Source organism: Aulonocara sp. 'chitande type north' Nkhata Bay, linkage group LG6, assembly GCF_057382095.1.
Source record: "Aulonocara sp. 'chitande type north' Nkhata Bay isolate Kocher_YH1m ecotype deep benthic linkage group LG6, A_spYH_male_GT1.1, whole genome shotgun sequence".
NCBI classification, from domain to species: Eukaryota; Metazoa; Chordata; class Actinopteri; order Cichliformes; family Cichlidae; genus Aulonocara; species Aulonocara sp. 'chitande type north' Nkhata Bay.
This window is the reverse complement of record NC_141349.1, coordinates 42,487,094-42,508,885: the sequence shown is the minus strand read 5'-3', so window position 1 is coordinate 42,508,885 and position 21,792 is coordinate 42,487,094. Positions and strand designations below refer to the sequence as shown.

Here is a 21,792-nt window from a genome sequence, read left to right as displayed (position 1 = left end):
TTTGAATCATGTCGTCCATTTGACGGATTGCAAAGCACTCGTCTCCGAGCGCTCCTTCAGGTCAGCGCAGAACACGCATTAGACCCGCACTGACGTTTATTCTTCTGTACACAACCTCGTTACTGTACGGCCCTGAACTCTGAGGGTCCGCGAGCAGCAGCAATCAGCCAGCTCTTGAACTATCTTTTTCCCCTCTTCTCCCTCTTGCCTTGTCATTTATCATCATAAAAGTCAGATTCATGTCTCCAAGCCTCGGGGAGGTCACGCAGCACTCAGAGGTCCAGCTGAGCGCTGACAGTATTTACCAAAGGAAGGCGACAGTTGCCACAAAAGAGCCAGAGAGAACTTTACCTGGATCAGAGAGTTCTTAATGACTCGGCTCACATCCAGTCTCCATTCTGCAATATCGGGGTTGTGCTCATCCAGGTTTGATGAAAAGGCGAGCAGATGAGATCGGAAATATTCTGCAGGAAGAAAAGTAAATGTGTGAGGGGAGCTTATGCCTTTCATCTGTCATTAAATGCAAAGCTCGGTTTTAAGATTCAGATCATGTACGTGTGCTTTTTTTTCTTTTTGCTAAATTCTGGGTTTATTTTCAGGTTCGGCCTCCATTCAGATCTTACAAGGGGAGAAAAAGCTGCAGTATGAGAACATAGATGATAGAGCGCTGTCCTTCTGTACCAGCTTAGTCATTTTTTTAGCTGCTGATGTTCTTAATAAACTATTCATCATGCTTTGTGTTGTAGTTGTTAAGAAAAAGGATTGATAAATACAGTTAGCATGCACCGGATGTTAATGAATCATGTGTAGTAACTTTGAAAAATGAATCTTGGGAGTTCAAAGGTAATGTATGCATCAATTTTCTGCCAATCAATCAAAGTCCAGTATCAGTGGCAGCAGCTCAGAAGGTTATTCTAGACATCAGTTTCTAAGCCACATTTTCAGGTTCCTCCTAGCAGGTCCTGAGGCACTCCAATGTAAGATGAGCCATGCAATCTCTCCTAAGACACTCCTGGGCCTCTCCTCCAAATTGGGTGAAAACCTCCAAGAGGATGTAGCCAGAAGGCATCCTGATTAGAAACCTCAGGTAGCTTCAGTGTGAAGGAGCAGCAGCTCTGCTCTAAACTCCTCCAAGCTCGTATCACTTATATTGTAACACAGTTCGTAATGATTTGTAGTGTTTACTGAGCCAATAAAAGCATCTTTTCAATTAAAGCTTAAATGGTGAATAACTGGGAAAAAGAACGGGAAGTTGTCTCAGAGACATTCATCATCAGTTATGCATCATGTTGAGTTAGAGGAAACAAAAGAGAAATTTAAAGGCGAATATGAACATGTGGACGTTCATGTTTGGACTCGAGATTTTAAAGCTTTGATGTTAACATTTTGGACGACATCATTATTGCGTTTTGGAGCCACAGACGGCCCTATTTGAACAAAAGGAATGCTACAGCTGTCATTTATATACAATTTCTGTTATAGCTTAGCAAAGGAAAAGTTTTAGCATATGGTTAAAAATGACCTCTAAGTCTGGACAATGGCAGATTATTTTTAAAACATTAAGTAGAAGAATGACATCTAAGAAGTATAACATCAAAGGGAAGCAGCATTATTATTCCACTGTGGAGACCAAACTTATCAGCCTGTTTGCAGAGCAACAGATTCCCAGTGGACACTGAGTGAGAAATTCGGCTCACCGTGTACAGCGATGGTTTTTCTGTCCTGCAGAATAGTATTCCCTGCAGACACCTGCACAGTGACTGTATTGATGCCTTCCCGGGAGAATGTGTACGCCACACTTCCCTCTAGGGTGATTACTGGCTGCTGGGGGAGCGAGAGAGAGAGGGAGAAGGAAGAAGGGGAGAGGGAGATGGGGAGTCAGATTGTACGTGCTCCCATGAGAGACCCTTATCAACGGCTGGTTAACATCTCACACTGCTGTTATTTACACTACAGAGGTGTCAGGCTGTTGGCCGACTGACAAAAACACACACAGACACACACGCACGATGACACACAGCGTTGCTAAAGTCTGTGCTGTGCTGCATGCAGCACAGAGGCCTACAGGGAGTTTCCTGTGTGACACCAGCAGCTCCTTACTGTCATTACTCACGTCTCCATTTGTTCTTCAGATAGCTTTAAGGTGCTAATGCTGCCACTGTTTATTACCAAGTGACAGAACTGCTTGTCCTCGTGGAAAGGCCCCTGTTAGTGCTGAGCAAACACATTTACCCAGCTACAATTACACAGACAGAGAGGAGTGGAGCATTTCTACAGCTATAGCAGTGCATCCTCAGACCACAATGCTTGAATTGTTTCTTTTTACTCTCTTGTAATATAAATTTTTTGATGTGTCATGTTAAATGTTACGGTTCTCTAACATCTAGTGTATTGATTACATTAGTTGCTAATCCTGTTGATGCTAGTAAAGCCGGGGTCAGCGTGTTTGCACTCTGACAGTTGCTATATTTGGAGGAACAACACTCTACTTTTTCAGGAAGTTCTAATAGAATCCTAACAGCTACTTTTCCAACAGCATAAGGAGCATATCTCTTAGACGGAGTGAAAATTTAAAACTGATTTCTCTGACAAATTCATGCTTTATTTAAGCAAACTTTTCCTCCCAACACCAGTTTTAAATTTTCAGGGTGATTTTCAAGTTTAGGGTGCTATTGCATCTCATCTTCATACCACAGTGGGGGAAAATGACTCCAGGAATCACCTGCAGCCTTTGAGCAGATACACCAACTTTATTTATCTATTGAAGAACTTTGCTGTGTTTGTCCACTTTGTGGTTGCGGTAGCATGAGATGCTGTTTAGCCTTTTACATGTAAAACCTTTGAATAATGGCTAACTGTTAGGAAGTCAAAGCAGCACTGCTGTGTGTAGTATGGTGAGAAGTGTCAGTGTCTGACAGCCAAAGTTCTTGTTTGATGATGACGAACATCACTGCTGACATCACTGCTGACATCACTTACTAGCAACCAGCTGACCAATGGTGAGTTGCAAAGCTAACCCTAAGCAACTATAGCAAGCTAACTTGGTGCATTAACATCATAGACCTGATTTTCTTCTTGTATCAGGAGTTGTAGCTGTGGAGTCAACGTTAACCTTGTGGTCTTATTTACATTTAGTTGGCTAACCTCCCACTCATGAATCATGAGGGATCCCCCGTGCTAAGAGCTAAGCTAGCTCGTTACATCTCCACAATACGTGACAACTTAAGCACTTTGAAAGCAACTTGATCAGACAGTGATACACATGGCAGCACTATCCTAATAGGTCACATCACCATCACCAGTAGCATTTATAATTTTTATTTTACCTGCACCATGGCAGTGAGAACGTGCGAGGATTATATATTTTACTTTTTAAAAAAAAGTTTTATATCTTCTGCCAAGACCAATGCCCTTTTTTGACAAAAAGTTTATCCATGCTCAGTTGTTGGACTGGTACTTTTGGCATAATCACGCAAATACTCTGTTAAATGTAAACATAATGGTCACTCAATCCACCAGCAAGGTGGAAGCTGATTAATTTTATTTTGTAAACTGCTTCTGAATTGCAGTGTTTCCAGAAGTCTTTGTTCCATTTTTAAACTGTCACGTTTCGCTATTCTGAACAAAATCCATGCAGATCTTTTGTCTTCAAAGGCCGATATCTCCAAAGCTGTGTCCCCCAAGCTGAAACTATCCGCATGGCTAGATGCCGCAAAGGGATTAACAGAAAAATATGTCTTTTCTGACCCTCTAACTCTGTGTGATTGATCGGCTCTGCCTGACTGCAGCAGGCCCTAGAATTGGAGGATTTTTACACTAACACTAAGATGCTTTCACTTCACTGGTTATCAGTAATTAAGGTACTATGTGAACAGGTCAGCACGTTCCACCATTTTTATTGACGCTGATTAACAAGGCTACACATTTTCCAACCTGCATGCACAAAAATAGCTCCACAAAATAATGATTCTCACATTTTGGACCAGAAGAGTCAGCAACCTACTTAATTGCAAATGGGCAAAAGAAGAAGAGAAGTACTGAGAGAAGTGGTGAATTTCTTGAGTGCGCTGTACCTCTGTGTTATTTCCGATCCACCAGATGTAGGTGACCGTTCCCACTTGGCCGGGCCACAGAACAGCAGTCAGGTTCACTTCCTTATTCCTCACAGCCACAAATGGAGCTGAGAGATGGATATACTCCAGCTGACCTACTCAGGCACACATATACATCACAGTGTGAACTCGACGCTCTGCGCCACAGTATGTGAAAAGAGGATAAAAATAAATGAAATAACTTTGTTGGTTCAAATGAGGGGAAAAAAGAGGGAGGAGATGGGGTTTATAGGTGGGTAAGGAGGGTGAGTTTGTTCAAGATTCGCTCTTGCTCTGGGACTGCCGGCTGCCATCTGTGTACTATTTTTCATCCGTGGCACTCTGGAGCCTGCGGTGGCTCTATTTGTACGGTTGACAGGATTGACAGACTGGTAGGGGCAACATTGCTCCCTGATCAATAAGTCAGCTCCGTTACATCTGTCACCCCTGAATACACGGGGGGTGGTCAGCCCTGTTACGTATGAGGTTGCCGTGGCTTCTGCGGGCTGAGTGGCTGCAAAGCATAAGCTGAACTGAGTAGAAGAGAAATGGGATTTATTCTGTCTCACTTGTTTGTTTGGCTAAGGGAGGGGAACATGTTCTGTGAAGAGATAAAGGATAGAATGTCGTACAAGCAGGAAACAGCAATTCCATAGACTCTGATAAAAAGTGGAAAGAGCTGAAACGAAGAGCACAAAAACATCTTTCACAAAACTCGGTATCTCACATGTGACATGCAGGTAGAGCATGGCGGTCTCTGAGCCCAAGCTGTTCTCCCCGGTAGCGGTCACTCGGTAGATTCCCACAGCTTTGTAGATGTGTTTGATCCCCTCCTCGATGGAGCTCACGTTGGAATATGTAAGAGCGTGGCCATCTCCAAAGTCCAGAGTGATGCTCGTCCTCGCCCCGTCACCCTGAACAGGACAAACACTTCCAGGAAATCTGCAGGTATGGCCTTTTATGAAATATTCATTCTGGTTTGAGCTGGCTTTTATTACATTTGACCAACACAGAGCACGGTTTTCCTTCTAGGCACAATAATGTAGGTAATATCACACTCCCTGCTAAGGGCTGCAATTGTCAGCGTGGTCACTCAGCTCAGTCTCATTTCCAAGGCGTGTAATACTTTTGTCAGACACTGACTTTACTCCAAAGTTAACAGTGTCAATAGTGACATGGATCTCAGTCCTAGCTCATCATGTACGGATGCTTGTAAAAGACACTGTGACTCACAGTTTGCACACTGTCAACTTTTTCCAACAGGAGCACAGGTCACGATCTGCTGCCTTTACATGCAGACGCTGTCACCCTCTCAGAGGACAAAGGATAATTTCCAGATATAAGAGTTTCACTGCAGCAGATAGTAGTTACTATCTGTATTACTAATTATTAATTACTTTGCTTTACGATCTGCATTTAAAAACAAAGACAATCCGCACAGCTGACTCTATAATCACAAGGAAGTCCCACCTAAAAGAAACTGTGCTACTGCATTCAGGACTCCTCAGGCTGGCAGTCCCTGTCTGAGTATCTTCTTTGTTTTCAATGATGATGAGAAGTAACTTGAACCCTAAAGCCTAACACTACTAATACGATAACACCTCTTAGGATCACTAATTGTGTTGATGTGTAACTATGTCAAAGTATGTGAGTACTTTTGGTCATAAAAAGCAAAAAAAAGGTGTAGAAAGGGAATTTTTCTCCCTTTAAACATGTACGTTTAGTTTAGAGTGTGAACACAGGAAAATATGAGAGGATACAGCACAGTCACAGCTGAGGATGCTGGTGTTGCTATAGAAACAACCCAGATAGCCATTTCCAATCTAACTGTACATTTGAAACAATTCACTAATATTTGCTAACAGTTCTGACTTTGCCCTTATTTACACTGTAAATATAATGACACTGACTCTGTGTGACTTCATGGGAAACATTGGATACAGCTCACCTCCTCCAGAAAAACAAGAAAGGTGACATTGGTGCCTAACACGGCTGTCAGCGAACCCTCACTGGTAACCAGGTGGAGACCTTTGGGTGCTTGGATAGGACACTGCTGCCTCCTGGCTGTGTACTCTGCGCTCACACCAGCTGTACAGTTATTGGAGACCACTTTTCTGTAGCTGAAGGTGGAAAAGCAAATGAAACTGATTAGATGTGCCATCAGACAAACACAAACTTCATATAAGGTTCGTATAAACTTCTCTTCGTATAAACTAACCATATTTATGTTTAAAATAACAGCAGAGCCTAATCTGTCTGCACTTCCCTCATTTAGATTCACAAGAAAACTTAACAGAAAAAAGGAAAAAAAACTTTTCAATTTGAAGTGCCAGCAGTGCTGTTTGTGTAGTGAGGGGCGTAGACGCTAACACAAACAATGTGCCCTTTGACAGAAACTCTAAAATGTGGTGGGAATGTCAATGTTCCTGCAACAAAGAGCCGTGCTGAGGCTCCTTCAGAAATTTTAAAAAGCACTTACCCTGATTAATGTTCTGGTGACAATGAATGTGCCATTTTTGCCACAGAGATATTGTGTTGCATGTTTTCTTTAATCATGTTGGTTGTTATACATATTCAGAGTACAGCATTTGATATTTTACAATCCTTACTACATGTCAGAAAATTATATGTTTTCTTTATCCAAGTATCTTTAAACAGAAAGGGAGGGTTTATGACAGTCCCTCTGGACGTGAATTATGTAAGAAAGCTTAGAGTTAGCTTTTGCTACCTTGCTGATCTTTAATTTTTTTAAAAACAAATAAGCAAAAAGAAAAACACATCAGCTGATCTCAGTGCCAGCCTCAGCAGGTTACACACTGCTCACCAATTTCTCATCCTGTAGGGAGCGCTGTTGAAACTGTTGCACAACTGCAAGCCACTCTGCAACCCACCTGTTTCATGCTGCGTCTGACTAATTAATATCATGTTGACTGTCACTAACAGTGCTGCTGACGTGCCTCCCTTAGGCTTTCCACATATATATGTAACTGAAGGCTCCTAATGATCCCCAGCAGCGACCTTCCCATCCAACTACCAGCCAATAACCTGCCTCAGTACCACATGGAAGCTCCTGTCAGGCATCATAGCAGCTAAGATGAACAGGCACGTGGCTCAATGCATGAACCACGAGTGCGACACAGAAAGGAATTGGCAGGAATACCAGAGAAGCTCAACACCAGCTACTGACAGACAGAGCAGTTGCTCGAAATTGAAAGACCAGACTGACCAACCTGTGCACTGCCTGGATTGACTACAAGAAGGCCTATGACTCGATCCCCCACACATGAATCCTCGAGTACCTAGAACTGTACAAGATCAACAGGACCCTAAGAGCCTTCATCAGGAACTCAGCCCTTGGTATTTCTTGCCACATGCCCACTGAGAGAAGGACTCAAGAAGATGTGGAGGGTGAAGGTAACACTGGTCCCAGAGGTAATCGGAGCACTCGGTGCAGTGACCCCCAAGCTAAGCGAGCAGCTCCAGCAGATCCCGGGAACAACACCCAAGATATCTGTCCAGAAGAGTGCAGTCCTAGGAACAGCTGAGATACTGTGCAGGACCCTCAAGCTCAAGGATAAAACACCATCCAAAGAAGCTATATATAATAGTAATAATCTTATTTTCATAAAAGTTAATCCATTCAAATAGAATAGAAAAAAGTAGCCCTTTATTGTCATTGTACACCTACAATCTTTTTTTTTTTGCAACTCAAATCTTTATCAATTTTTTAAAAAAAGTGCCTTGTTTTACAAAGAATTAAATATTTACATTTACATGTGTTCAGAAATGAAAGTCGGTTTCTTTTTGGATGAGAGACCAACTTACACCCTCCTGACCCTCCACAACTGTGCTGGAGTGTACAACCTACCATCCATCCATTAATTCACCTTCTTAACCACTTATCTAGCTGGAGCAACAGGAGGTGATAGATTATCCTAGCTGACACTGGGCAAGAGGGGAGGTACACAGACAACAATTACTATTCATCCACACCTCTGACCAATTTGGAATCATCAATTAAACTAAAACACTAGTTTCTGTTAGGAACTGGGAAAAAATTCAATCTCCACACCTCTAAACCACCCGTGTGCCATTCTAAAGAGATCACACACAAAAACAGCATCAGGATGCATCGTCTGGTGTCTGGAGTGCAAGACATAAACAACCAAGTCGGATGGATACAGCACCGCAGCTCACTGCTGCACAAACACGGCTTCATGGCCATGCGATCAGGACAACACAAATGTTTCGTCTTGTTACAATCACATTTATTTCTGATTGCAGGGATGTGATCTAATTATTTTTCCTGACATTTTCTCTATCTTAAAAGGTTCTGTCAAAAAATAAATAAATAAATATTGAGAAAAAGAAAATTATGTCTGGTGAAAACGACACCAGATAATGCTAACATGTCACCAGGCTGCCAAAGTTATATACAGAAGGGCAGTTCCCTGAATAGTTTCCTGTAGACTTTGAATACTTTTTGCTTTAAAATTATTTTCTCGCTGCAAAAAAAAAAAAAAAGATACACATAGTAATCTTAAAGTCTAGTAATGAACCTAAATGGTAGATTTCTGCAGCTGAGATCGCAGAGTGACAACTTTTAGTCAAAGAAATAATCATTAATCCGTTATGACCTTATAGTAATTATAGTAATCCACTCTTTCCAAAGCAGACTTTTAGCAGAAGCAGTTCTTATTCTGGGCGTCAAATACGCTAAAGCTAGCATAATTCAAGTTTTCAAATTTGTATAAAGCCTTCTTCACATTTCTGAATTCACAGCATGACAAACTGCCCCAGCTGTCACAGCGAGAGAGGAGTTATTGCAGGGCTAACTCAGAGAAACGGCTTTCATTCATGCTCCCAATCACACTTTCAGGCACTTTAGAAGCACAAATGAAACTAAAGCATAGGTTGTTGGGCTGTGGGATGAAAATCACACGTTAGCACAGGAAGAATATGCAAGCATCGTACATCTGATCCCCAACAATCCTACGTGTGTTCTGGGTAAGATGGTGAACATCTATCACCATCAGTTTTATTCACAATACCTCTGCTTACATTTTCCTAAGTGAACAAAATGGACTAGTCCCATTATTGTTAACATTTAAGACATTTTTTAAATGCATTTCTCCTGAGGACCATTTAGCTCTGAGCTTTAATCCACACTGTGATCATCAATGTTAAATCAGACTTTTTTCCTGGGCGCTTGAGTTATTTTTGGAAAAAGCCACGGCACTTCACACACCCTCACACTGGATTTGGCATTGAATTTTTCATTCATCCCTCTTTGAAATTCTTGACACAATTTTCACCCAAAGAAGATCTTTTTATTACCGGTGCTTTATCCTTGTTGGTTCATGATTGTTTTTTAAAAGTGCAGGTTTGATCATTCAGCCCACATTTTCCTCGGCCCGGCCGTGTCGTCCCTGAGAAACTAATTAAAGCACCCTGAGCTGTTCGGCTCAAATGCACCATTCATTTTATCCAATCCCTGCGAGTCGCTGCTGAGACTGTGCATGCTGATTCTAGTCAGCTCTCATCCTCACCCGGTGCTGTTAAGGAAAGTCATCCCCGTGGTGCAACTCCTGGACATCGATGATGGATGGAACCAAAAGGCAGGGGTGCACTTGCCGTCCGTCCGTCTCTCAAAGCCGTAATCACTGCAACGATCCGACAAAACAGACGCCGTCATTAAATCGGGACATGGAGGAGACAGCGTTTGGAAAATTCAATTTGAAAATTAGATAAAGGCTGTTACAAGTGTGACACCTGCTTATAAAATGGCTGATAATACTCACAGGGAAATCAATCAAAAGTTAATAAAATATTCTGAAACCGAAAGAGGCTCCATATTGTAAGATCATTTCAGATTGAAATTCAACATGGAACCTTAATGTCATCTAAGTATCGACTTCAAAGGAGCCGCAGCAGCTGCTTCTTCGGTGCTCTTTAAACACAGCCCACGAGTTGTTTGTGCCATAAATTAAAAGGCAGAGCAGCGCTGTGTCCCCAAAATGATAGGGACAAATTGCCCCAATTAGCGCGACATGCACACAGATGCAAAAGTGTTGTGATTGTTAATGAAAGCTATTAGGCTCAGTGATTTATGGTTTTGATAGAGCTTATTTCAAAAGCAGTCCTCCTCGAGAGACCTGCAGGTATGGGACCAACGTGAGGAAAAAAGAAATACGCAGGAAAACAAACATTAAAACTGCTGATAATTCAAAGAAAATATTTTTTGTCTAATGTAGAAAAACATTCTCTGTGACTGCAGCTGTGATATCAGGAGTCACCAGCACAAAGGCAGGTGTGAAATATCATCTTTTTTTCCACTGAACACTTTGTCCTTTCAAGAGGTGACGATGCCACACAGTTATGGGAATGACTACACACACACACACATACACACACACACAGTTATGGGAATGACTACACACACACACACATACACACACACACACTCACACACACACACACACACAGTTATATGTTTGAGCAGCTAACTGGTTTCCATTTAGCAGCAGCAGCCACCGGGAGAATGTGCCAGAGCTGCTCTGCAATTATAATCTGGAGGATGTTATCCTTCACGGTGATCTCTTATCTTTTAATCCCTCACTTAAACCCAGTTTCCTTAAACCCCGGGACATATTGCAAATGCATCTCTACATCTGATAAGACCAGGGCTCTGTGCCAAATACAAGGAAATACCTCGCGTAACAATTAGCCGCTGCTATGTGTTGTTCTCTGTCCTCCAGGTGATGCCATCATACCCTCGGTGATGATGTATGCGAGTGTCCCACATAACAGAGCCCACGCTTTCCTTTGAGTTACAAGCTACTGAGAAACCAAACGACTCTGATTCAAGTGCCACAAACAGAAGCTTCTTGTGCACGGATGTCAGCAAAGCAAACAAACAGATGGCAGCAGTGGTCCAGAGTGGCAGTTAGAGTGATGTCTGGGAGTCCAGCATGAATGACTTTAACTGCCATAATTATAAATTATGTCAATTTGTTTTCAATATGTTATTTATTTCCTTTATTTATTGTTGTTCCTTTTGGGGTAGGAACTAAGTTTCATTCTGTGTTGTGCACAGGCGCCTTTAAGTGCCGCAAAGTACAGTCTAGAAAGCATGTGCAAAGAAGCTAAACTGTAAGTTGACTAAGTCACAAGAAGGAATAAATAAGCTGTTTTAAAGTAAAAGAAAGCTGTAAAGAAGAAGAAATTGGGAATTATTTTCGTTAAGTTTTTGTTCCTGAAGCGGACTCATTCCCTCAGTTACTTGCAGCCAGCGAGGTATGTTAACTGTGTTTGTGTATCGCGCATTTGTTAACTTGGGTTTAATGTTTATTTGTAATTTTTATGTTTGGTCATTCTGTACTTTTATGTAATGACAGTTTGACGGTGAATTTTATGGTGGTTTGGAGGAGAAGTGTGACGGAAGAATAAATCCATCTGTGAATGAAGAACCGTGGTGTTGTGTATTAACTGGAGGGAATCATACTGACACTACAAACATCCCCGCCCCTCCCTGAGCCTGGTTCTGCTGGAGGTTTCTTCCTGTTAAAAGGGAGATTTTCCTTCCCACTGTCGCCAAAGTGCTTGCTCATAGGGGGTCGTGTGATTGTTGGGTTTTCCTGTATCTATTATTGTAGGATCTACCTTACAATATAAAGCGCCTTGAGGCTAGAGCAGGGCGATATGGCCAAAAATATTTATCACGATATATATTTGAAAATTTGCGATAACGATATAACCGACGATATAATTGATGCGAGACAAAATACAACTCCACAACATTACTAGCGCAAAAAGACAACCTTCCATTTATTTTCACTTAAACAAGAAGCTGGTTTTTATGTACATTAAAGCTTTATAAAAATGTAACAGTGCAAATGCAAATTCCTTGCTGAAAGTTTAACCAAAAGGCATTTCCAGTAGAAATGGGCTGACATATCCTGAGCATAACTATGTATAATATCCACTGAACTTAAAAAGAGGTGCTTTGCAACATTAAACTGCAGTGTGCAGTATGTATTTTTCGGACCATAAGGTGCACGGGATTATAAGGCACATTAAGCGAAACAAAGCAGTCAGATAAATCAAACTTTATTAAACTCATTCTTCTTGCTTCCTCCACTTCTGTACCATTGATTCATTAATGTTGAATTCTCTGGCAGCTGCTCTATTCCCATGTTGTTGCAGTATATTAATGACTAACCTCATATTGTGGATGGATTATCTCAGTTGTTCTCCTGACTGAAGTTTGGTCCGTTTACAACATCCTGCCATGCGATTGCATTTGTCTCTAACCATGAAGAACCTTCACGTTAACTTTTATAAGTGGAAAAGTGTTAGTGTTGGTCCTCCAGCTTCACTGTTTATGTTATGCTAACATAGCTGTGTCGCTAGCGATCACGTAGCACATCATTATATACCAGCTAGCCCAACTTCAGTAACCCTACAAACGTCACTGCTGTTTAGTTTCCTGTCTTCATTTATGTTGGAAGTGATAGCAGAACTGTACGTTTGATTTTTTTCAGAAATCTCTCAGTCAGAACATGCTATATCATGCTTAGGTAACTAGCGAAACTAGCGAGCTAACTTCCGCTAGCTTCCTGCTAACGTCTAACTCCGTTAAATGTAATAACTTTAGTTTTCATGGATGCCTGGAAGTTAAACTTCATAGTTACACCTGGTAAAACAGCAATGCTGATCGTTTTATTAAAGATGAAAGAATTTAGACAGTTTTTAACTCTAAGTGATGCTGCAGTGTTGTTTGACCTGAAAAATAAGGAGTTTAGGACCCAGATTACTCCCAGATTTAAGAGCATCTTAGTCCGACAAATATGACAATGACAACGGCCGCTTGCATGTTCTGCAAAAAAATGTGCTTTGTTGTGTATCTGACGGACAAACACCAAACCAGTTCCACATCACTGAAGTTGCACCATTTTTACAAACCAATTCTGGTTCATCTGTTTCACTCAACAATCGGCCATGTGCGTATGAAAACAAAGGCACTGCGCATGCGCGTTTTACTCCCATTCTATCGCGATATTTCATTTTCCTATCGTTGCCTAACATTATACCGGTATTACCGTGAACGGTATAATATGGCCCAGCCCTACTTGAGGCGACTGTTGTTGTGATTTGGCGCTTTATAAATAAAGCTGAGTTGAACTGAAACACCATACAATGAAAAATGGGACGGGGCTGATGGGTGCACTAATAGTGTGTAATACTATGAGGGGGACACAGTGTCATTCCTGAACTTAAAGCTCTGGCTAGTTTTTACTTCCATCTGTGGAGGGAAGAAGCAATAAGAGAAAAATGAAACACACTCAGTTTTACATTTATCAAACTGTGGCTCTGTCTGCTCTCTTCTCTTTCCCATCACCCCCAACCAATGGAGGGTGAATGGCTGAAATCCAATAACTGTAATAAAGTAGATTATTCTACCATTTGCTGGTAAATTGTATTGCTGGGTCACTCAGTAATTGACCTTGACAGGGGTCATTTATTTCAGATATATTTTAATGTACTTCAAAGGTCCCTGTAATGACAGGCATTACAAACACTTCATGTTACATGTGAACAGCCATCTTTGAACAGAGGGCGGGGCTTACCACACCAACTGTCTGTCATCTAGAATCCTTCCCAGACACCTTAACACCCACTCATATCCTGGGCCATTTGACCTCAGTAAATCACATGATAGGGTGTGGCCAGGTGTCACAGTGGTTCCACCCGAAACCTTGATTTTGACCCACACCTGTTTTCACACCTTGGCTCGTGTGATTAAGCAGAGGATCAATAAGGGGTCCACAACCCTTCTGGGGGACGCTCCCATAGGCCTTAAAATCCTAGAACTGAAGAAGCTTCTCGGATGAAACGTCTTCAAGGAAACTTAAAGAAGTCCAGACGCTTTTCTCTCCGAGCTCCTTAGACCCGCTCTGCCGTACCACCTTACAGAAATTACGGTGGCTTTGTGTTAAGTTTGCCAAGCCCAGGCAACTGTGATGTAAACATTCCTAACAACAAGTATAAGATATTTTGGTGAGGTTTGCGTTTAGCAGCAATATTTAGACAACACATCTGCTGTGGCTGGTTGGGGGTGAGTGAAGGAAGACAGAAAACACAGTATAGAAAAGAGCCAGAGATCAATAAAAACTAATAATTAAATGCAGCGTGGTGTATAAACACATAGTGAGTGAAAAGGTGAGCAAGAAAGATGCAATGCATCTTGGGAAGCTTGCAGCAGCCTATGTTAACCCAATATTATATTATTATATATAACCCGATATTGCAGAGTAACTATATGCTTTAGCAAAAAGAAAAGTTTGAAGCCTGATCTTGAAAGTAGAGATAGTGTCTGTCTCCTGAATCCAAACTGGAAGCTGGTTCCACAGAAGAGGGGCCTGAAAACTGAAGGCTCTGCCTCCCATTCTACTTTTAAATACTCTAGGAACAACAAGTGATATTGTACATGAACTATAAGGTCTTTAAGATAAGATGGGGCCTGATTATTCAAGATCTTGTATGTGAGGATTCAATTCTGGATTTAACAGGGAGCCAATGAAGGGAAGCCAATACAGGAGAAATCTGCTCTCTCGTTCTAGTCCCTGTCAGGACTGAAGGCTTTTCAGGGAGTTTCTAGAACAGCCTGATAATAATGAATTACAGTCGTCCAGCCTGGAAGTAATAAATGCATGAACTAGTTTTTCAGAATCTCCAATAAACCTTTAGTATAATTACTGGAAAGTCTTTTGTAAAGAATTCATATTCTTCAATAAGATTAAATGCAATATTTTTTTGCACTACAGGCTAGATGTGGTTACAGGAACATTATGGTTTAGGTTAAAAATACCTCACTGCAACATTAAAATTATATTTAAAGCTACATCTAAAGCACTGGGTACAAAACATCATTACCAAATACACAGTAAATCATATAACATGTAATATTTTTAAAATACTATCAGCATGTTTTATCAGCTATGACAAAATGTAAAATTCATAAATACAATCTAAGAATAGATAAACTAATGAATATGATGAATCCTGGTACTGCTAATGATTATTAACAATAATGAATTATCATTGTGTGTTCACAGTAAAATTCATAACCTGTTAACATCCACCAGATGTCAGTTCGGGTTAGGCTACATTTTGGCCACATGCTCAACAAGCACAGTTTACTTTGAGGTCTTTTTTTTTTTTTAAGGTTTAACAGGTTTATTTACAGGATTGTTCAAGGTCAAAGGCAATAACAAAGTGGATGGTAAAGTGTTAAGAGTTCCAGCAACTTTGGTTTAATATTGCAGGCTTTCTAGTGCACACACACACACACACACACACACACACACACACACACACACACACACACACACACACACACACACACACCGAAAAGGGCTCACAGGAGTCAGACTTTTTAGCAAAAACAAAAAACCCAGCAAAAACACAGAGAATCCAAACACTCTGACGGTGTCGAGTGTTTACACCAGCTGTGTTTTTCTTTTTCTTGTTCAAGTCCTGACCTCTCTGGCAGCTTTTACAATCAGAATTATGATCTGAATGGACTGTGTGCCAAACACATTTTGCTTTTCCAAGAGCAGCTCTATAAATTCTCTACAGGCTCCTCTTGTTTAGGGTGTTTCTGTTTACATCTTCATTTATATTCCTGTTATTTCAGTTATTCTATTATATGTGGTATACAGTATGACAATGTCTAAGGCAGGACAGGGAGAGAAAAATAGAGGATTGGGGAAGACATAATAAAAGAACAGAGTACAAAAAGAAATACACAATGTATCGCCAACTACCGCACCTGTAAGAGAACAAACATACAACACCTGGAACACAGACACTCAAAAACTCACAGGTAGCACCGACACAGCCACGTGAATGGCTCTACCCACTGTGACCCTACGCATGCATGTGCTGTATGAGGGAGAGTGTGTGTGGGTGTGGGTGTGTAAGGAGAGAGCCAGGAAATAACTGGCTCAGTAGGCACCCCCATCTCCCACACCCAGCCACGGGGGGGTGTAGGGTCTGCAATGACACCACCCAGTCCGGGGCCTCCACCCAAGACAGTAGACCGGAGTGTTCAGATGAGTCTTGGGACACACACAGGAAAAGGACAAGACACCCTGGTCTGGGTCTGGGACAAGCTGCACTCAGCAATGTATGCTTCCTCACCTGAGAAAGCCCACCCCACCCAAGGGGGCGCAGACCAACCCCACGCAAGAAGGGTCTTAGCCAGAGACCCCGGGAACCAGGGCCCCAGGCCCTGTAGCCGGACCCACCCAGAAGAGGCCAACCCGCCACCACAAGCGCCCCACACCCCAAGACCGTTAGAGAGCACCAACCCCAGTCCCCCACCGCCACCAACTGAGGCAGAGACCCAGGCACAGTTCTCCAGCTCCCAGGGAGCCACCAGAGCCCAGTAGTCCCAGATTATACTTATTCAAATCTGATGAATTATTAATGCACAGTTTAAAAGTGGGGATTGTAAAGTGTTAGCACATACAAAGTGGACTGAATGAAAATTAAATACTGACCATTCAAAGTCAGCCTCTGTGCAGTCGCATGGTGCCGATGTCATGGTCACTGAGTATGTCTTTCCCATAACGCACCTGGATGTGGGCTTCAGCTTTCGGTAGATTCTTTTGACTCCCATCAGACACGGCTCACCCTGCAGGGTCCAAAAACAAAGCCAAGCGGAAAGAAACAGAGTTTGAAACTGAAGTGATTTTGTAACTCCGTATCCACAATAAATAACTTACAGGATATAATCAGCCATGTGTGCAAAGAACACCGTTCTTGTTCAGCGCATATTTACGGGCTCGTGGCGTGTGGCGTGCTCAGCTCAGCAACTGTTCCTCCGTTGCAAGCGTCACACTGTCGAATGTGCTGCTTGAGTTCTTTTTTAAGGGATTTTTTTGTGATATTGAGATGAACGACTGTGAAGGAGTTTCAGCTGCAAACGCTGCCAGAACCGAATCCATTTTTAGCCACGTGTCTATGTGTGGGAAGTGAATATAAAATCAGTCGAGTACAAAAAGATGTGAAGATATCAGCAGCCTGTTTCCACTGCATCCTTCATCCTACACTGCTGCTCTCTTTTTATTACCACAACATTCTGTCTTTGTGCATTAGGTGTCACTAGTGAGATGGCTAAAAACATTCTTGCCAGCATCCACAAATACAACTGCCAGCTCCTTCCCTAACTTAAACACAAAACCTCTGTTTTCAGGTGGTGTTTATTTTTTATACCCACACTACATTTGGGCATTTTAGCCCTGTAATTGGCTTGGACTCTTGTCATCTTCCATGCTATATGTTTTGATCATTAGCCTGCTTTGAGCATATGGGTGTCTAAACCAATTACAGAAGTGGGCCATGAATAAAGGCAAGCTTTAAACGTCTGGCTCTGCTTCAGGCCCGACCAGGCTGAGGAGCTTTCGGAGCAGGTTTAACGTATGCTGGGAGGTTCACTTAAAGCATGAGGGAGGAATCGTAAGGATTCTGCGCTGGGAGGTCTCCAGCTTCACAACACAGCAAAGCTGAAAGCGTACAGCGAGGGGCTCTGAATCAACCAAACTTAAGAACTTGTGTTTGGAGGAGATGGTCTCCACAGACTTCAGAATTCCTTCAATGAATTTACTTCTCATTAGGAAATAATAGTTCATTAAGTAACAAGTTTAATTCCTTTAAGTCCTGCCTTTTACTTACTACCATTTTATTCCATGATTCCTAATCCTAATTTGAAAGCTCTAACCCTGACATTTCAGAATATTGGAATTTTGGCTTTTCAAGACATGCAGTCAAAGGGGAAACTGTCTATAATTCAAAGTTATTTAGTTTTTCTGCTAAACATTGCACTTGGGGTTCGTATAGCTAGGGTACTTAGACCTGGTTTCATAATGATGTGTTTTACTGAAGCAGCTCATTAGTATACTTTTTAAATTAAAAATCATTTTAATAGTCTGCCTCTTTGAAATGTTATTTAATTAAAAATAGTTTTGAAATATAATTAAAGGCTCTAAAACATTTTGTACAGGGTGTAAAAAGAATCAAAACTCTATCCTGATCTGATTAAATGCTGTACCTGGTTGTGCAGGTGCCATGTCTGATAATCTGCCTCTATACACCTCCTGTTGAAAATGGACCTGAAGTCTATTTTCACCAGTTGCCACTCCGATCGATGACTGACATGTCCAAATATCCTGAAAAAAGAAAGCAGACACACACGCTGCACTCGTTAAATACAAAACACGATTTGGATAATGATCGAACTAAAACGATGTTAAAGAAAAAGTCTGGTGAGCAAATCCCACACGAAGATCAAAGCCGGGAGTGAATTCATCCTGCTAATAAGCACTGTCTGATGAATCTTATCATCTAGGCCACAGAGCTGATGTTTTTTTGACCACACATGATTAAAAACACATCTGTGAGGCTCATTGTTGCGCTGAATGTCGTGAGCCATCGTTATCGTGAAAGGAAGCACGGAGGTCTATTAACGCTGATCCTGCGCGTTCAGCTTTCGGATGCCCCAAATACACTTCAGAGCATCAAACTGAAAATGCAACCAGAAATAAACAACTTCATTAGCTAGCATTTGATACTACCAGCAGTGGACAGCTGTTTTAGGAAATTACAGAGAGCCTTTAAAAGTGAAATACTAAACAGCTGATAAAGACTGTGAGTGAAAGAGACAAATGCTTCAACAGATGATCCGTGCAAGAAAACTGCTGCAAGCATGGATATATAAGATTTACAGGTTTGTGTCAGGGCACTGGCTCTTTTGAGATTATAGTGTGTTTGTGACTCTCACATTATAAAGAGGGTTTAAGTTCAATGTTTACAGTTTAGCCTTCAGTTTAGTTCTTTCTATGTTTTGAGTTTTTCTTGTCTTTGAAGTCTATAGTTGTCTATTAGGTTCTCTTTGTGTCCTTGTGTCCCTCTCTCTTGGGATCTCTGGGTCTTAGCCTTGTTGTTATGTCTCTTCTCCCTTTTCTGCTCTCATGTTCCCCACCCTGCCATGTCTCCCTCGTCCCTCCCTCTCTCCTCTCTGTGTCTCTCTCTCTCTAATTCCCCAAGTCCTCGTCATGTCTTTGTGTTTGGTCTCCCGTTTCTATTTCTAAGTCTGTTTCTCTCCCCGGGCCCAGTGTTGAGCTGTGCATCTTAGTCTGTTTCCTGTTTTATTTTGACAGTCTTGCATTCTGTGTTCAGTTTTCCTTCCTCCTGTGTCATTATGTCTATTCGTCCCAGCTGTGTTCCCCAGCGTTTCCACTTCCCTCGTCACCCTCGTGTGTTTATAATATGTGGTCATTGCCGGGTTGTCTGTTCTTATCATGTTCCAGGTCTCCATGTCTAGGTTCCTCGTGTCACCATCCACGTTCCCTGTGTCCAAGTTTAGTGTTTAGGTTAGCTCTCCCAGTTCAGTTTATCTCAACTCTGACTTTGCCTTTTGCCTTTTGTTTTGTCTGTTTTGCCATTAGTCCGAATAAATCTGCACTTTTGTTAAGATCAGTCCCGCCTGCGTTGTGTGCATTTGGCTCCTCACTTAAAACACACAAGATCTGCCGCCTGCGATCCATCATTGGAAGAACCAACAGGTAACAGAAAGGCACTTTTTATCCTCCATTGTATTTTTAATTTACTAATCTAGCAGTCTGCCTCTTTGAAACCTTATTCATCCATCCAATGATCCACTTTGTTAACCACTTATCCAAGTAAGCATCATCGGGATGCTGGAGCCTATCCCCGCAGGTGTAGGGCGAAACGTAGGGTACACCCTGGGCTGGCTCCTCATCCATCACAGATGAGAGCATATCTTTGGACTGTGGAAGGAAAGCAGAGCACCAGAAAGAGAGGCTACAGGAGGTTTGAGCCAGAATTCAGCTCGGTATCTTGTAAAGCACAACTGCTTATTATTTACTTGATCACTTGATAGCATGACTGAAGTCACTCTTGAAATCCATCCAGTCACCAGTGATCTGTCTAGGCTTAGGGCTTAGGCTTTCGCAACATGCTAAAAAGATTTCAGGGACTAAATGCTGGATTTCAAGTGAACTCTCATTCATTTTGTAGGTACAGTTTTACTGTTAAAAGTGTTTCGATGTAAGTAGTGCAAAGAGGTGAAAAATCTATGTAAAGGAGAGCACATTAACCAAACCCAAACCCGGCCTACACTCACAACCCTAACCCTAGACATACTGCCAGAGACATGGAAGTTAAAACAAAAAGAGTCGCTGTTGCATGGCTCTGTCTTGCAGCAAGTGACCACCAGTTGCTGGATTCTAGTAGGGAGCTGGGAAATTGGAAAACACATTAGACTCGAGAAGGCATCCAACTTTTCATTCAAAGCACACGTGACAGAAATAGTTGTGCAGCGACTACAGAGAGCCAACAGAAAGTTCAACCTCAGCTTACTTTGTCACCTCCACACAGCTTCCCTATCCAATAAAGGGTTTGTTGGTTTTATTTTATGGTGTCAGCACAGACTGAAATGAAACATGGAAAATAAGACATATTGTGCAATAAATTGTTCTGCTGGAAGGCTTTAGTCTTTACATGCGATTCGTTAACAGTGACTAACACTTGAAATGTTCCCAATCTAAAAACGAAATCCACAGTATATAATTTCCAGCGTTATGCTGTTACTAAAAACCTTTTCTTTTAAAGTTTAACTTAATCAGAACGAAAAGCCATATTTTTTTTTATGTACTGGTCAGGAACAAAACACAATCCAAGGTTATGAGACTAAGTGGATAAATATTCCATCTCTAGCTAAATTGAGTGGCTGCGTGTCTTTGCACTGACCCCTCCTCACCATTCATACCACAGCATATTTATCACAATCAATCTGTCAATTAGCTTCTGAGGCACCCAGCCATGACAGGCACTTACTGTAAAAATGAGTACAAATTGATAAGAAAACAGTGCATGATGGTCTTATGAAAACGAATGGTGTGTCTGCCAGCTCAGAGGCTCTGCATTCGAGAACTTATTCTACCAGCATCGCCTTTAGCTCCCCACCCTCGAGTCCCACCAAAAGAAGAGCTGCATTTTCCTTTTTCTCTCTCCAGCTGTGCCCTATCACTCTCCTGTAAGGCCGACTCCACAGCCAGCTGTCAGTCTGTCATTTATGGCAGGTATCATGAAACATTGATGTAATGGCTGTGGTAACACGTCCCAAAGTCCTAAATCTCTGCTCCAATAAGGGAGCAGTGCTGCGTCATAGCATATGCACGCACTTCTGCTCTGGGCTGTTCTAATAATAAATTTGAAAGAACACAGAAGGAATCTTCATAAATCTGATTTCTGAGGGCACGCTAAATCATCCCCATGCCTCTCTCCACTTTCTAATGCAGTTAAAACTTTATAAAGAAATAAAGTTTCTCGTCTGTTTTCTCAGGCATTTTTTGATCACTCTTCTTCATGCTCTTCAAATGGGCAGTCAGGTTGTCGCTGAAGCATTGATCTCCTGTGATCATAATCAGCAGACAGCCAGTTTTGATGTTGGCTAGACCTTGACAGAAACCTTTTTATTCATGAAAAGGAAAACGCACAGTCAGGAATCCTGAATAGAGCAGAGCTATAGATGGAAGCGGCACAGGCTCGGGTCACGACGCGAGAGAGCGCGCATTTAAAGACACCAGCAATTTGCTGTTCCTCTGTTTTTTTT

General features: G+C 41.8%; 1 protein-coding gene across 9 annotated transcripts in view; it reads right to left on the bottom strand.

The window, feature by feature from the left end:
• The window catches only part of sorcs1 (sortilin-related VPS10 domain containing receptor 1), a 193,512-nt gene that overhangs the window by 11,950 nt on the left and 159,770 nt on the right, over positions 1-21,792 (bottom strand). For 6 of the 9 annotated variants that reach the window (XR_015129972.1, XR_015129971.1, XM_086297080.1 and 3 more), the window contains exons 15-22: positions 18,208-18,325; positions 16,658-16,791; positions 9,641-9,754; positions 6,040-6,211; positions 4,819-5,005; positions 4,074-4,207; positions 1,698-1,824; positions 352-464 (exon numbers count right to left, since the gene is read on the bottom strand). Coding sequence is in view for 7 of the 9 variants with exons in the window: in XM_086297080.1 (XP_086153206.1) it covers positions 352-464; positions 1,698-1,824; positions 4,074-4,207; positions 4,819-5,005; positions 6,040-6,211; positions 9,641-9,754; positions 16,658-16,791; positions 18,208-18,325 (1,099 nt within the window). In the remaining 2 variants the exon portion in view is untranslated. The remainder of the gene's footprint in view (positions 1-351; positions 465-1,697; positions 1,825-4,073; positions 4,208-4,818; positions 5,006-6,039; positions 6,212-9,640; positions 9,755-16,657; positions 16,792-18,207; positions 18,326-21,792) is intronic. The other 3 variants (XM_086297078.1, XM_086297081.1, XM_086297079.1) reach the window with 1 other exon arrangement.